The sequence below is a fragment of the Apteryx mantelli genome, chromosome 15, assembly GCF_036417845.1.
Source record: "Apteryx mantelli isolate bAptMan1 chromosome 15, bAptMan1.hap1, whole genome shotgun sequence".
Lineage (NCBI taxonomy): Eukaryota > Metazoa > Chordata > Aves > Apterygiformes > Apterygidae > Apteryx > Apteryx mantelli.
In genome coordinates, this window is record NC_089992.1 from 18209962 (window position 1) to 18227796 (window position 17835).

The 17835-nt window shown below is 37.2% G+C and overlaps 1 protein-coding gene across 1 annotated transcript in view; it reads right to left on the minus strand.

Moving 5' to 3' along the window:
• Nucleotides 1-17835, minus strand: part of THSD4 (thrombospondin type 1 domain containing 4) — a 414956-nt gene that overhangs the window by 382988 nt on the left and 14133 nt on the right. The window contains exons 2-3 of the mRNA XM_067305466.1: nt 9355-9461; nt 5115-5184 (exon numbers count right to left, since the gene is read on the minus strand). Coding sequence (XP_067161567.1) covers nt 5115-5184; nt 9355-9383 — 99 coding nt within the window. The 5' untranslated portion in view covers nt 9384-9461. The remainder of the gene's footprint in view (nt 1-5114; nt 5185-9354; nt 9462-17835) is intronic.

Consider the following 17835-nt stretch of genomic DNA (forward strand, 5'->3'; position numbering starts at 1 on the left):
ACCTGAGAGAGCACAAGGTGGGAAGCAGGAGTAAGCAGTCAGGGATGGGACTACCTTACTCTGTCCCATTAGTTTCAACAGTGGTAAACTAAGAGCAGCCCAGCCTGTCTCAAGAAACTGCAGCCTTTGACACTGGCCTAAATGTTAGCCTCAGCAGCACACAAGAAGCTCCCTAAGGCCAATGAGCTTGCAGTGTGGAAAAGGATTCAATTCTGTAACACAGAAGGCTATGCTCGTTTTTCAAAATGACTCTGAAAGTACAGTCTTAATTAAATACTTCTGAAGTCACATTCTACTGATACATAGTTATTTTTCATAGTCACCATCATATGTCTGGTAGCAAGTGATAATACCCAATTAATTTCTTCCTGATTTAAGGCTGGCATAAAGGAGAAAGAAACAACATTAAGCCCAACCAGGCTCAGAATTCTCCAACAATATTGCAGCGCCCAATGAAATGTTTGTAAAAATAAATTCTGACACTTCTTCCATACACTGAAAATAAATTGGTTAATATACTGTACCTCCATTAAAGTCAAAAAATATGCATAAATTCAAAGCTACTCTATGGCTTCAATGTTACAACAAATGCAAGATTTTACAGCAAGAAAGTGATTTGGATATTTACACCAGAAATTTTATTTAGACCAACTTTACTACTGTGTACGCTACCAGCTTTAACAAAACAAACAAGGCACAACTATAACTACAGCTGACTATCTCAACACAAGAACATAAGAATAGTTAATAATCCACCCAGAAATGACTTTTGAAAACTTAGGAATACAGACTACAGTGGCTGTCTGGAAAAAGAACTATAATGCTTCATAGTTTAGCCTGCATGATGAATAGCAGGAGGGTTGCTCATACATCCAGTACGGATGGACATGGGAAGTTAATTGCCCAAATATTCAGAAGGATTTCAATCTAACCAGTTTCAGAGGACTTGTCTGATTTTTACTGAACACAAATGGCAATTATTCGGCTTCACACTATATTTCCTCCCTTTTTCCTATTATTATTAAGTAGTCTGACCTCACAGTAGAGTTAGAACAACAGGGCGGGGGGATGACACAACCTCCTGGAGATACTCACCAGCATTACAATTCATGTCTTCAACAGGAAATCAAAAAAACTTCTTTTGCATAGGAATTATTTATATTTGATGAACATAGCATTTTTAAAGTATTTGTATTACTGTCCAAGCCTGTGTTACTTGCAGAGATAAGATTAGCTAACAGAGGGATGCCATAAGCTCAGCTGCAAGAACGTGTGAAGATGCTCTTTGTTTTCAGCTTATGTGGGCATCTGACAACAGTGACAGCATTGTTTAGCGTAAATAAGCACAAAGCTATTTCTAAGTAAAAATCAGGTAGCCAGGTATTGCTGAAACTAGAAATTCTGTTTTGGTCACCTTTTTCCTGTGACCAACAAGCTTCCAACATTAGTTCCAAAACTATAAAAGCTAAAAGCAGAAAACATCACCCAGTCAAATGTTTCCCTAAAAAAGTATTTTCTTACTAGATAGTGTTCAAAACATTTTTATTTATTTTTATTTTAATAGCCAAGCTTATGTTTCCCCAGAGCAATAAAAGAAGGGGAACTGAACTGGAAAAGTATTACATTTGGTTTGGGGATGGGGAGGGGGCTCTTGAAAAGAGAAAAATTACAGAATAAATTACAAATGAGAAGGAAAACAAAAAACCCAAAAAACTTTCCCAGTTGGTGCTGTCATCCCCCCAAGTCTTTTTCCACTATCTGCACTTCTCTACTATGTCAGTAATTTGGCTCATTTTTCTAACAACTCCTAGACCATCATGCCAGAAATGGATTTTTGTGTGCACTCCTGAGGAAAGCAACCTGCTGAGCTCGGCTCTTCCAGAATTTGTTAAAGTTTCCCTTAAAAAAAAAAATTTTTTTTAAACAGCTTGAACACTTCTTCCTTAATATTAAAGTCCTAAACATATGTCACTAAGTCAAGAATAGCTAAATGCTACTTTAAGTGGTTCTAAGATATTAAAGACAATTAAAAACTCTTACGCTAGTTCAGAAACTAAAAAAAGTTTTTTGTTCAAAATCTGTATTATATGTTAGCCTCTCTGAAACTATTATGATATTAAACAAGAACCTACTCCAAAAAACAGAAGAAGAAGTAACAGATCAGAATGTATTAGCAAGATTTTAAAATAAATGCAAACTTGTGTTTTCTGATGTTTGCAGGTGTTTTCAATTCATAAAAAACAAGATCTCAGCTGCACTGTGGGTGTCCAGAGGCATTTAAAACTGGATTTCCAGCCACTGCTCTGGGGACTGTCCTGGTTTTTGTTTCATTTTCCCCAAAGTTTCAGTGTAAGGAAAAAAAAAAAAAAAGACTATTTGGAAATGTTTTAATGGAATATTCAGCCAAATACCTAAGCCCAGTTCTCTGATTGTATTTCCCTGTCCATAGCTTTCAGAGCAAAAATAACTATATGCAAGGTGCACAAGACAAAATCCAAACACTCTCTAGCAACACACATTCAAGGGGCAATCCTGCACACATGCTTAACTTTAAGCTGCAAAATAAACACATAATAAGGATAAGGGTATAAGCTCTTGTTTTACTGGAAGTCAGCTCTAGTTACTCATTTTACACATAGAGTAGCTTATATATGGAAGTTACCAAGTAACATTTTGTTGTTTACTACATTGTTAAAATGACATATTGTTCCTCAAATCCTTCCCTCCTCATCCTTTCCCTTTCTTCCCAGAACACCAGTCTCCTCTCATGTAGACAGAATTGCCAAACAGCAGAGATCTCTGCAGAAATACATAGCTTCCACACCAACAGAGAAGGGACATCTCCCAGAGTTACTAAATCAAGAACTTGCGCTTTATCAGAAAGATGCCTGACTTGGTCTGCAGAGCTACTAGCAGCCTTTTTTGTCTGGAGCCACAGGTATATCAGAAGGTTTCTGAAAAATTTAACACAGCACACTTCCAGTCTAAATACAGTATGGCACGAACAGAATCCTGATCCGCAGTGTAAGAGCTGAGAATGATAGACAGCCTTGGTGCCTGTGTAAGATCCATCACTAGGGGACTTCGGCCTCTCCTGTTTTCAGTGAAAAGAACAGCTCCAAGGTGGTTACCAGTGGAGCTTCCAAGAAAATGAAAAAATGCCCATTAATGCCATATGCCTTCAGCCCCTTTAACTAATACAGAAGATGCTCCAGACTCATAGCGTTTCTCATTCAAATAAAAACAAAGAATTTAATTTTATCAAAATTAATTCCGGAGCTTCACAGAATGAGGCAATTGTTTCTGACTTGCTCTATTCTAGTTAGTAGATTTTTTTCTTCCCCTAAGGCCATATGGAAACTGGATTGCACCATCTCTCCACTGTCAATATTACAAAAGAACGTCTAATTAGACTGAGTATTGAAAGCAGAGCAGCAGCAAACATGACCATCTCAACTGTACAAGGAAAAAAGAGATCTAAAATAGTTATTTAAACAGGGCAAAATACTATGTTTTATTTAAGGTTTTAAATGAAGCACTCGGGCATCTTGAGAAATGCTGCAGTCTGAACTGTGCTAGTTTCAGACTACATGCTGTATCATTAGTGACCTCACCTAACTCGCCTTACAAGTAGGCTGTGCAAGGAGTTGAAGGTGATGGCTGCGTTCTTCATGAACTATGACTATGATAGACGAGTTTGTCCAAATAATATTCCTGCCTAAATACAGTGAAATACACAGATAAAAAAACAAACTTGCCTTGTGGCAAACTCTCCCTTAATAAGTACAGTTTACAAGTAAACATGTATCTTGCATATTATTTAAAAATCTATAGAAAAAAGCAAACAATTTAAACAAAGAGGTTGACATCTTTAAGTTGCTGTGCTTGATTACCAGTGAAGAATGATGAAAACAGCATGGACAGGTCACAGAATTTATAGAGATAGAAGAAAGCTCTGGAGGTCTCCCCCCAGGTCTTTGGCAGAATCAGCAATGCCGACATATTGTTCCTGACAAATTTTTGTCCAATACATTCATAGAAACCTCCATCATGGAAACCCTGAAAGTTATCCAGGCAATATAATCAATTCTTCTTTACCATCATTACTGCAAGAAGTTTTTTCTGTTGTTAACCCAAGTTTCCCTTGCTCCAGTTTAAACCCATTTCCTCTCATCTGTTCACCACAGACAGAAAGCACAGCCCTCTCTTTAGCACTTGTAAGTATTTGGAGATTTTGTCTTCCCCCCCCTCAGTCTTCACCTCTCTCGACTAAACAACCAGAATGTATTTGAGCTTCCCTAAGAGATCAGATTTTCAAGACCTCTGGTAACAATCACTGTTGTCCCCTGCCTCTCTCCAAATGGTCCACTACTTTTCAGGAAAGTAGTGCAAAAAAACTGAATGAAGCATTCCAGCTGAGGCCTCACTAATGCTGAGCAGGATGGAAGAGTCCTCTACACATCCTACAGGTTGCATGCTTTCTTAGACATGCCAGCACCTAAGATGTGCAAACTTTTCACAACAGCACAACAGAAAAGCATAGCAGTTTCCAACTCCAATACCTAGCAATAATTTAAATCTAGCAAACCAAGTGTGGTTGGAGTCCAATGTCTGTTTGTTTCAGACATCTCCATCTCCGTAAGAAAAACTGTTACCTATGAGCAACTAGACACTTCTGTTAATCACTCCGTATTTGAATGCTACTCTCAGTGGACAACACTGACTTGAATTCTTCTTCTTCCCCTTTGTCTTACACAGTAAAAATGCTCTAAAGCCTGAGGAAGGTGTCCATGTATCTCCAGCTCCTATGGCCATTCGAGCAAGTAGTTGTTTTTTATTTTTTTAATCAGTAAGAATAGTGAATCAAGGCCAAAGTTATTTCCCTGCGACTTGCAACAATACACTCCCTACAATTTCTTTATTCTTATTTATAACCACTCAGCTAATTAACTCTGATTAGTCTCTTTTAACTGAGTATACATTAATACAAAAAAGTCACAAAAGTCACACTATCACCAGAACTTTATTTGGATTGCACTGCTTTATGTATCTTACCCTAGCGTTTTCTACATTTACCTCTAAGTACACAAAATCTAAATATTTCTAATGCTTACCTTTCTGTGTTCAATTGAAGGCTGTGGGATGACAAGCTGAAATCCCAGCACTGCTAGGGAACTGAGAAGTCTGAAAAAGCGAATAGTGAAATGGAAGATATTATAATTACCACTAAACCAAACCACACATCTACCACCTATTACAGGGCTTGATACTGCAAGAACTTACACACATCCCATTACTAACCAAAGCAGACTCACTAAACTGTAAGAAACGCTCTTGTGACATTCCCTTCACTACACAGCAGGTAGTAACAGGTACACACATACATTTGTCTACCTATAAAGCAAAAGTACACTAAGTAGAATCCATTAAGAATATTTCAGATGACTTTATGTCTAAATTAAAATATTTTCAGAAGTGTCTGCTTTTACACCTCAGCATTTGGGGTCAAACTGATTTATGCTTTGCAAGTTTTCAAAGTAAAGCAAAAATTCAGCTATCTGTTGACTAAGTCTACTTCTAACTCCGGCTCCTCACTTTCATGGATGAATGCTCCACCTCTTGCACTCAGGAAACATGCACAAAACCTCCATGATTTTGCAGCGAATAGCTCCTTCCCCAACTGCCTAACACTCGTGGAAATTGAATAACCTAATGGGCACAGCTCACCAGAGACTCAGGATAAGCAGCCGAGCATCACCCAAGTCCCCACATCTTCAATCTGAAAGGAGCCATAATGGGAACCAAGCCCAAACAAACTTTGCCCTGCCAAGCCTCACCACCGTAATGACTCCTAGGAGCCCATTACAAGTTAGGCTCAGTTAGCTCGGTCTTCCGTTTGCTACAGTTCGTACGGGGGACTGGTTTGTCCCCTCCTAGCAAGCCACTTCATCAGAAAACACATAGGTAAGAGGAAGGGACAATTAAGATATACTTATTTTCACAAGGAGTTTGACCTCCAGGTCTACAAAGCGAATCCTTGGGACCCTTTATGAAGGAGAAAGCTGCTAATAACTTGTTGAATTTCAAAGCAGAAACAAAACTGATGGATTTGAACACAAAATCCATCTGCAAACTAATGGACCAGACAAAATCCAGCTGTGCTTCCTACTCACAGCTCCTTCCTTCTCTCCCTACACAGTAACATTTTAAATATTTCATATCATCTCATGTATTTTCAGAGACAGACCTACTAAACAGAAACAGCTTTTTTATATTAAGCTTTTCATTACCGCAAATACAGAAAACTCAACAAAAACTCTCCCTAGCAGAAAAAAAAATTGTGTTTGCTCTTGCTAACATACTGCAAAAGGAACTATTAGATAAATATTAATTGTTAATTAATAGGCCATTAATATTAATGGCCTATCATCACCTCATCACCAGTCTATGCCCCTCTATCTCTCAAAGTAACAAACCATTCAAAAATGAAAAAGTCATTATTTCCTTATTGCCATGTTAATTTAGGAAAAAAATAATCAAAACACTTTAAAAGCCCATTAGAAAGAAGTAGTGTATTTTATATAGCTATCATTTGTGATAAAGCAAAGCACAAAGGAGCCAGCTGAAATCAGGGCCAGTTTAAGGCACTATAAAGAAACAGCAGTAAGAGCCCAAAAGTGCAGTTCAGAGCAAGGCCCAATAACACAGTGGTGGATGGAAGCCAAAGGCATGAAGGAAGAAACTGATTTGCCAATCACACCTCGAATCAAAGACAGAATTAGAAACAGAACTAGACCTCCAAAGTGCAACATGACAGCGTTAAGTCTGCCTTCAGCTGACCTGCACGTCCCTTTTTCAAGTACTCATGCAATAAAGAGATCCTAACTATTCTCAACAAAAATGTGACAAGTGTCTCTGTAGGCAGGACCTGCATTTTGACAGACCTAGCCTATACTCTCTCCAAAACACATTTAACTTTTTTTCAGAATCTTCCAACAGTCCCTTCTCTCCCTCATGGCTTCTAGTCCCTCTAATCCCTCAGAGCATGTGAAAGAAAGTTCAAAATTTGCATAAGGAAATGAATGCTTTCACGCACAGCAGAAGGGCAGGGTTTTCTGATCAGTCTGAAGGACTACAAATTTCCATGAATAAATTCTATTGAAATCATACACAAGGTTGAGAGTTCTGAAGTGAGAACTGTAATCTTCAAAGCAAATTACCTACCAGATTAAAGATTTTAGTTCTGAAGTGTATTAGAGTATTATCTAAGGTAGTATTTGTGTGATTACTCTGTGCTAAGCTTTTCCAGATCATTCTTTAAAACGGCTGCATTGTAATCTGCAACTGTATGTATGCTCAAGGACAAAGAAGCTAGTTTTTAGCTTGCTGCTCTATCTGCACTTGGATCTCCCGGAAACAATGGTTATCAACCTACTGTTTCTAGCTCATTGGAAATCTAGCAGGAATACTTAAGCCATCCTGAGGTAAGGCCTCTAACTTCAAATCAGCATGGTGATTTCATTTCTTTTAGTGCCACTTCACTCAATAGCTTGCTTTGGCTAACTCCTCTGGACTAGGGGTTTTTTTGTTTGTTTGTTTGTTTTGCACTTGACTAACATTAGGCCTCCTGAACTACAAAAATATGTTTCTCCAGCCTCAGTGGGTTTGTTTCAGGTATACTTACTATGCAGAACAGCCAAAAAGAAAAAGTGCTCCTCAAAATAAGGCAAAACTTTTCAAATATACATGGACAGCACAGTATTCAAGTCAAAATGTCTATCTGTCATGCAAAGAGGGGGATTATTCTGACACAACCATCTCCTCATGCAGTCACAGCTCATACACCCTAAACTTTCTTCAGGTTTGACAGTTCAGGTACCAATTGCAGTTGCTCTATGGCTGCTTAACTCAGGCCTCCAAGTGCTTGTTTCTGGAGCCCATGCTGTCAGTTATGCAACTATTTGTAGCCAAGCTGCTAGTTTAAGCTAAGTCAGGTATCTATCCAAGTTGCATGGCAATAGACCAAAGAGCAAACACGCTCACTTTCTTTTACTGGCAACACCACTTTCTGTTTAAATGGGAAGGCGTCCTGGTAAGAAAAGCAATAGTAGCTGTTTCTTAGCAGCAAGAAAAGGCTTGCTATTCTGGAAAAGGGGCCCAAATCACTCATTCCCACCAAGCAGGAAGATGGAGGATTCTTCATTAGAAACACCTCTCCCAGTTCTTCCTCTGTCATTGCAGCAAGTAGTAGTTTCCCATGAAATAAGCCGGAGGGTACCAAAGTAATTTCCTTGCATGTTTGCTGTCCCTCAGTAGTTGTACTTCTAAGGAGAGCTATTATGGCCAACTGTGGATTATCCATATAGGAGTGAAAGGATTTTAGGCACGTGATTAGTGTCGACTAGTGCAGTCTAGTGGCTGACAAGTGGCTCTTGTCTCTTATTCCTAACTTTCTCCCCAAATGGCTGTAGGACAGCCTAAGTCTGGGACAGCTTGGGGGAAGATATGCAGGGAGAAGTCTCAACAGGAAGGATAACATAGCTATTGTCAATAATATGTGACAGATCCATTCTGATGTGGAATCTGCCCTGGAATATTAGGAGGGTGCCTGAATTCAAATTCCAAGATTCATGTCTGAATACACAGTGAATGAAGGTTAGATCAGAGTTATTACTGACAGCATCTCCACACAAATCAAAGAGTATGTGGTTCAATAGACTGCAGCTGTCATTCCTAGTAGGACATGAACTTTTGTCCCTGTGATATCACAGCTGCCTGTTTTCTCCAAATCTGCTTGTCCAACTACAGAACTGGACAGATCAGCTTAAAAACAGCTGTTTGCTTTGTCAAAAAAACTGTTTGAAAGGTCTTTCCTATGCTTGCCCCGTGGCAAAATGTTTCATGAATGCATAATATAAGTCTTTGAATGAACTGCAGCACAGATATGAAAGCATGCAAATCTGAATTATTTAAGGCCAGTGACAGTAGCCATGCAGTCTCATCCAAAAAAAAAAAAAAAAAAAGGAAATTTAAAAAAAGGAAAGGAAAGGAAAGGAAAGGAAAGGTTTTTCTGGTGTTTCCAAAAAAACATGCTATCACAATGGCACAGACTAACAGATGCTCAAAGCATAAACAATTACTGAGACCTTTCTCATCTTACTATCAAAGAACGCTATGTCTGGGATGCACATACTTGATTATTTAGTCTTTGGACAAGACTTTTATTTATCCTCCTATGATCCGAACAGTTAAAACGCCTGTAAGCTTTAAAAGCAAGAGACAACCAAATGAATATTGCAGTCTGTTAAAAGCATATTATATACAATTTTACATTTATTTTATTGCGTCACTTACCTCAAAGAAAGTATTAAACTGTCTACCATGATCTTTTAATGCAAAGAGTTTTGAAGTGAAAAGTATTCTTCGGTGTGTTAAAACACGATGCAGATCGCACACAAATCCTACAGAAAGAAAGAGAAAAACATGGAACACGAGTCAGTGTTTTCCAGGATGCCTTTGAAACTAGAGACAGGCCTACATTAGTCATGTCTACCCAAACTCCTGGAGTCTACAGCAATTCAAACTGGAACTTCAGTATACGTTCAATTAATAGACAGGACACATCCCATTTTAGTCAAGAGAACTTCGGAAGTGCCAAAGTGCTTTGCTGAACAGGAATGGAAGGCAAAATCGTGACTTGAATCTCAAGGGTGCAAAACCAGTGTTAATTGCCGTTTTATCTCACATTCCTTGTAAGTCACTTCAGTGACTTTATGCCTTTTCTGTCAGCATACTGGAGATTTTCTTTTTAATTTTTTTCATAGCAAACAGCTCATATTGACTTGTATTAGTAGAACTCTCAAAATTTAAACTGGCTTACCAATTTCTAGTGTATAATAATATTGTTAATACACTCTCAGAATATTTCATGAACAATGCAAGGATGATTCTGTTGCAAGAATACAGCCTGAAGAAAAATCAGGGAAGACCAGTGCTGTTCCTTTACTACAGACAGCAAACCAAGCCACAGTGAAGTTAAATACCTTGCCCATAGGAAATTTGCCCCCAGGAAATCTGGGGTTAAACAACATTCTGAACCCATATTCAACTAATCTTTATTTCTGAATTCTATCATTGAGTCATGACTACTGCAAATGCATGCAGAAGCCCTACCAGCCCTTGAAAATGTTATCACCTGGATACATCTCATGTGTTTGGGTATATTCTCAACTGTTTAGACACCTGGGGTCTTGGTTTGGTAAAGTTGTTATCATATATTGGACAACTAAATTGCTGCAATGAGATTCTTAGACAGGAAAGAAACCCCTGCAGTAAGGATACAGAATAAAGCTGGGGGACAATGAGGGGAAATAAAACACTATTGGGACTGAATTTAAATCCATACATTTCAGAACTTGGCCAGCCGTTGTCTGTATCTTGCCATTTACAAGTGGTTACATGTTGAAATGCAGTGCAGTGAACAGAAACAAGAGAACACTGCTGTTAATAGATAAAGGGCTCTCAGCTCCTGTCAGCCAGCCAAATAATTAAAAGCTGCCTAAAAAGGGACAAGGCTTATGAGATCTTTAAGAAAAGTCAGGTAAACTAAAAATTCAGTGCTAGAAATGTGGATTGTATAGAGGTAACTAGACAAGCTGCATATCTCACAAAAATGAAAATTAAAAAAAATACCAAAAGGACAAATTTACATTTATTTTAAGCAAGTATATAACACTTCTAACAACTTTAAAAGAACAGTCCTTTTACGATTTTGCTTTTTTTTTTTAATGAACCTGGAAAAGTATCATGATAGAAGTTCTGAGCATAACAGGTTTGAGTCAGTCATTAGAAAGAAGGCATTAGAGCTCAGCTAAACTTTATCCTTTCTTTCTGTAGTTCATGGTTATCAGAAGATCTAAGAGCCCCTCTCGAACTTCTTCATTAATATCACTGCTTAAAATTATATAACTGTTTTTTAAAAGATAGGAAACATTTCTGAACGCATTTTTTTTAGCCTAGATCTCCTGCAACACTTTTCACCATTTGAGCTTTTGCTCTGTGGTTTCAGAAAGAGCTACAGTCTTTTAAATGTTAGGCAAATCCATATACATGCCACTAGCACAAAGCATTTAGATAGATCCCCTAGGAAACTATTTACTAACAGACACTCTGAATTGTGAAGGAAACAAATGTTTCATTTCCTGTAACCTGATTCTTAATTACCAGACATTCTGAGGCCAATGGCCTTTTATACCACTTATTGAAAATGGAGGATATGTATGTAACATGGATTGTCACCAACATGGTTTCAAGTTCTCATCATTCTGTTTTTTCCAGATGTATGCTCTTGTTCTGTTTTTTCACTCTACAATAATCTTTTTAACTTACATCCTTGTATGGAGGGACATGATCCCAACAGATTATTGTTACGTGATACACACTCACACAGAAAGAAATGTGTACCCTCTAAATCCACTTTTCTACTTTTCAGAATGAAGTGTAATTTGCAAAGATATTGCTATTGAAGTAATTTCACTAAGAAGCTGGAAAAAAAAAAAGCCCACTCCAGTGTTTCTGGAGATTATTCTTAAAAAGAGTACTTAAAGTACATGCATATTTTTTCCATTTTTTTTTGGTTCACCTGTATCTTCACAGTCAACAGCAGTTTGCATTACAAACCCAACTTTCAGCAGAATGTCCTTTTCAAAATACTTCTTGCTGCAACTCATAGATCCATTTTTTCTGAAATATCATTAGTAGCACAGTGTAAAAACTGTGCAAGTATCTAGAGTGACTTAAGAGCTTGTTTTCAAGTCATTTTCAAAATGACTTAAGTATTTAGGTGCTTACAGCCTATTGAAAGCAATGTCATTTTGCCAGTGGTGTTTTTGATATGAAAATTTGCAAACATGACAATCATTTTCCCTCCATTAGATCTAGAACAAAATTAATACTTGAAATGGCTAGACAGTCAACACAGGGATTACATAACATGAATTTTGGCAAGAAATTTTCAAAAGCCTGATGAGGTGTAAAATGGGTTTGTCACTGCAATAAGTCTTGCAAATGTGAAAGTCAAATTACCTTCCTGCAAGGGGCTTAACAGCACTACAGATCTACCTAGGTAAAGACTTTCTAGTATTCCTATGTGTATGAGAGTAAATCTTAATATCTCAACTGGAACAGCCCACACTCCAGTACTTGAGCAGAGTTTTTCCACTGCATTAAAATCTTTTGACATTTCAGCAGTCTCCCCCATTCTACCCCAACCGGGATGAAACCAAAATCTGGGAAATTGCATAATAAAAAAAAAACCCACCCAAAACACCAAAACACCCCTCCCCCCAAAAAAAAACCAAAAAACACAGAGGATGAAAAAGATTGCAAACCTCTTCTCCAGAACAACCTTTGCTTGACAGTCAAAGGGCTCCTGGTCTCTGTCCAGGTCTAACAGGAGACAACAGGGAATTAAACCTAGGTTTATTCCGCATGTGTAAGAAACTCTCATGGCCAGTTTCGCTGAGCTTTACTGATCTTTTCGTGAGGGGTGTGTCACTGCGTATAATATGTATCAAGCCACAGAAAATTAGATTGTCTATGCAGAGCCTGATTCAAGTCACCTCTTACAGGTGAGTGATCCTAACACCTTCAGACTGCTGCCCATCTTAGTAGTTAGACTACCAAGTTCTGAGCTAATCAGAACCAGCTTTCTTCTTGAAATTAACTCAAATTTACTCTGAGACTCTCAACCTCATCTGCATGGTCTCTTTAATCACCTCTGCCTAGCATCCCACTAGTAGTCAAACACCGCACACCTTTGTCAGCAGGTCTCAGATGAAAGTCTCTTAAGTGAAATTAGAAAGCAAAAATACTCATCTGTAAAGGAGATGTCAAAAAGGAGCAGGGATGGAGAATGCCAGTAACTTAAAAAAAAAAAAAAGAATATAGTAGGCTCATAGGTAATTCCAGAAATTTGGTAAGATACAGACAAAATTAGATGTCTCAAAGAACTAAATGATGCAATACACCAACATATCAGTGCAGGCATCACAGACACTGGACAATGAAGAAAGAGGAAAGCCTACTGGGAAGTCAACAGTGAAATTTCTCCCCACCTCGGCTAATTAACTTGAAGAAATTTCTTCCTATGAAGTGGTCTGAAAATTTGAGAAAGCTAATTAATTAGTTATCCTAACCTCTTAAATATCATGGGACCACTCGCATGCAATTTTTCATGTAGTTATATCCTCTGTGTATTGTGAGCAGATGGCGTTCCACTTTCACAAATTCCAATGTAATTTTAACAACAACCAACCTTTACTTTTTACAAATCCTGTCATTCACATATATGTAAATGTATCTGCGTATTAGCCATAACAGAAAATTTTTAACATGTCCATAAGTACACATGCATACTGACACAAGCCAAATACCTCTATTTTAACTCACAGTTATGATGTGAGATACATCATGTAAATACATATCCAAACTGAATTAAGTTCAGAATTGCTCTGAGCTGTATAGTCTATTTTATCTTGTTGATTTAAATATATGCCAAGCTAAGTTAAATTTCCTTCATTATTTATCTTTCTGGTTAGATTACGTATCTTGCCAGCTACTGACAATGGCAACTTGAAGTGGCTATGAAACTTGAACATCATTCCAAAGTCACGTTTTCCACTGATGTACAAAGCTCTCCTTTTATATTGTTTAGGAAAAAAATCAGTAGTAAATAATATTTAGAAATGCTTAAAGAAAAAAATACTATATTGTTTAAGACTGCCTTTGAATCTGATGCCTTGCACAATGGTAAAAAACAGCATATATTAGATTATAGTTGCTCCCACTTATTAAACTAGATTCAACACAGGTCCTTTGGATTGCATCCAAAATTCACTACATTCATTAGACCTCCATAAAGCACTGCACAGTGCACCAAATTTATCTAGCTACATAACTTGTGTGTACACTCAATAACCTCTTCTATAGCTGTTGATACATACCGCTGTAATCTCTTCAAATATTCATTAGTTATATTAAAAAGCACACTTGTCCCTGAAAGCTGCATGATAGAGAAACCTAGTCTTGGATCTGATAAAAGGTTCTGATGCTTCCATGGATTACACATTTTCATTAAATCAAAAATTGTAAGTTACTCCACCTAACCCTGAAGGTGCCTCTCCGTTTTACTATAAATGCTTTGAAAACTTTAAAGTTCTCCTTCTGGGTGTGTCCAGAATTACTGCAGTCCAAGAAAGCTCTCACTGCCTGTCTCCAATCTAAGCTTGATCAGGATCCAGTTTTCACTCCTTCACTTAAATATTGCAAAGAACACAGTCTAGTAAGTATACTCTACCAACAACAACACACAGAGAGGCTCAGTGAAGCATCTCATAATCACAGGTGCCTACACTCATATGAAGTAGTGCCACTGTGCTCAAGATTTTCAAAATTCCCTGGACCAGAGAGCCTAAATAAGAAATAACTGTGAGGCTAGGGCAATCCTGAAGTAAGTCCTAAATTTTGGTCCTTTTTCTTTTTCTTTTTTTTTTTTTAATCCAGTGAACACTCCACTTCTCAAAAAAAATAGTTTCAGCTCACGTCTTTGGAACTTAGGGGAAAAATGTGTAACCTGATTGTCTGGCATCCAATTCTATCATATTCAATTCTCCTCTGAAAATCTAGGAGCCAACTCAAAGTTGGGGAAATCCAACAGTGACCATATGACCAAATTCTTTATTTGATCTAGCCTATAATATTCACAGACAACATGCAAATTTTGGCTTGTAAAAATATGGTTATACTAAAGTCTGTCACAATTCAAACATTTTTCCGTTAGTCTTTGTTGGAATATGTATAATTTAATTATAGATCTAACAAGGGTTGTGGCATTTATCTTGAAAGTAAAGGGGGGAAGCTGTAAAGATAGGTGCTCATTTACAGATTGTGAGCTACAGTTATGTTATATATTACTAGTAGGATTTGTTCTTTAATATTTCTCTAAATTTATTTTTGGTTAACCTTTGTTTATATTATTGGTTAGGTAGCATTAATGCTTAATTAGAATTCTGTGAACCTACATTTGTAATAAGAGTATGATAATAATGAACCTAATCTAAAATCCACTAAAGACCTCTTCAACTCAACAAACAAGCTAACTACTTAAAAATAGATTTAACAGTGCAATAATGATAGGCTTGATAATCAAATGAAGTACATTATTCTGGCATGAGTTATGACAGATAATTAGTTAATTAAGATCGGATGCAAAGGAAACCTGCTGGAGTATCAATATTAAGTCGATCAATGGTTCTAACCAATTTATAACTCACAAATCCTGAACAGGTTGTTTATGCCGGTATCAGATTCAGCCAGCTTTAAGAAAAAAGAAAGATCAAATTGAGTGTCTGAAAAACTAGAAGGACTTGCTCTTTCTTTCTTCTAAATAACAACCCAGAAAAAAAAGCCTCTTTCTCAAGATCTAGGTTGCACCAAGATTTCCATTTAGCCTGATTTGCTTTCCTTCACCTCCTGAAAGTATTAGCTAATCCTCACACACAATTACTGCATTTGAAGTTCTCAAGTGTTGTTTCAAGGCAGAGGATAGATATGTAAAAGGTAAAATGATTCACAAAAATGAGATCATAAAACTCTCCAAATTAGCAGGGAGACTCTTGGGATGTAACTGCATGGAAACTATTGCAAACCTATCTTTAGTTCATCTCAAGATTCTAAATTGACACGCTGTGCAATTTTGGCCAAATCTTTAACCTTATTTTTTGTAACTATGTTTAGTAATTACATTTTTTAGAAGATTGATTTCTTATGGTGACAATATATGCTTACAGTCTCGTTTCTAACCAATGTTCATCAAGAAATCACAGCTAAAAACACATCTTAAACAGTTCTTGAATCTATGTTATCTTCTACAGCAACCCATCCAGAAAGCCTTAGTAAGCTCAAAATAAGGAAGCTGTAGAGCTTCATCAGGTGACTGACCTTTCCCTGACTTTACTTATTATTTTCTAAGGAAAATATTCTAAAGGTCAGGGTAACATTTTCCACAATTTCCTATAACATAGCTCAGCCAGATACTATACTTTATTGAAAAGATTCCTCAACTCTTCAAAAAGCCTTTGTAAGCAGAATAAAAGCAAAAAGAAAATACCTCCAATAAATATAAGACAGATCAGCTGGTTGCAGCATATATTTAATATTGTTTTCTATATGTTAATTAGTATTCCTGCTCTGGAGTTGTATAGAAATTATGCACACATGTATCTGCTAGAATGTGAAAAGAAGCTCAGCACACAATTAACTAAGATGTCAAGCTAAGGTAGCCAAGACACATAGTGGTTATTTCTCACCTTACCTTCTCTATCTAAAGAGGCTAGTATAGGAACCTTAATACCAGCTCTCCACCCTAGAAGGATTCATTGATTAAAGGAATTCCAACCATTGCCATAACTGTTCTGTACCACTAATGCAAAACAAAGCGACTAGACCTTTCATAAGATGAGGACCTAGGGAACTAACCAATTCTGCCACCATCTGAAAGTACTTTCTCACTGCTCAACTAGTATAGTCCACTTCTGTCTAATAAAAGCAGCTGCAAACTCTGCCTGCTCGCAGATCTGCTAGTAATCATTGCATACACTGACACTAGGAGCAGAGTGTTAAACATTTATTCAACTAAGAGAATTAAAGAAAGAAGTTCTCACAGTTTTAGCACAGTAAGAAACATTTTAAAACTATGAAAAAACCTACTAATCAGACTTCTATACATTACAAATGATCATCTCTAACAAGACAGATTGCATATATTTTTAATTAATTTGGGTCTCATTTTAAGGAACTTCCTTGCTATAACCTGAACACTCCAAAGCAAGGATGGAGAAGGGAATGCATATGCAAAGGGAAGGGGGAGGGATCCAGGGCACATTGTGAAGACCCTTTTCATAAAACAATCTCTGTTAACCGTTCCACAAACCTGAACAACATTAATCTGATTATTGATACTGAAAGAGAGAGCAAAGAGAATGGTTTAATGGCCTAAGAGGTCAGGTGGAAATACCTGATCTCTCTACAGGCACCAATTCAAAATGTAGGTAAATCCTTTATTCTTATGATAAGTGACAGACAAACAGACTTGTGTGAACCCTGTTATGATGAAATAACTGCAATCTTGCCTACAAAATGAGTAAGAAGAACAGGATTTTTTTTTTTTTTTTTTTTTTTTTAACAACCAGTTGCCATTCTAGCTACTGTTCTACTAAGCATAAGTGGCTAGAGTGGTGTTTTGGAACAGTTCATATACCACTTCGAGACCCTCTCCACATTGTATAGGCTCATGTAAAACAGCTTGATAGATATTGTCTGCTGTGACTGGTAGTTAGAGTGCCCTAACTAAAACTCTTTAATTGAGAGAAGTAGTATAAGCAGGGAATTTCAGTCTCCAAGTATATTTATTTAGTAAAAACCTGAGCAATAGCAATATTTCAAATTACATGGCTGCATTTCAGAGCAACTAGGAATACCAGAAATTTCTCAGAGCCTCTTTTAGCCATACTAATTTCTTTACCTGTAAATAACTCACAGAATATGTGCTGTCCTTATTCTTATTCTCCTTTTACCACTTCCTTAATGAACACTGTTTTCAGAACACAAATCCTCCAAAATGCTCTCCAAAATCAAAGAAAAGCTTCTAGCTTTCAACCTATCTCAGTCTGAGCTTCTTTAAAAGATAGGCTTGCAACAGTATTTAATTGCAGTTTACATTAGGCAGTAGATGATGGTTCTCACAGGAAAACTAGCATCTTTTGGATGAGAACCAAG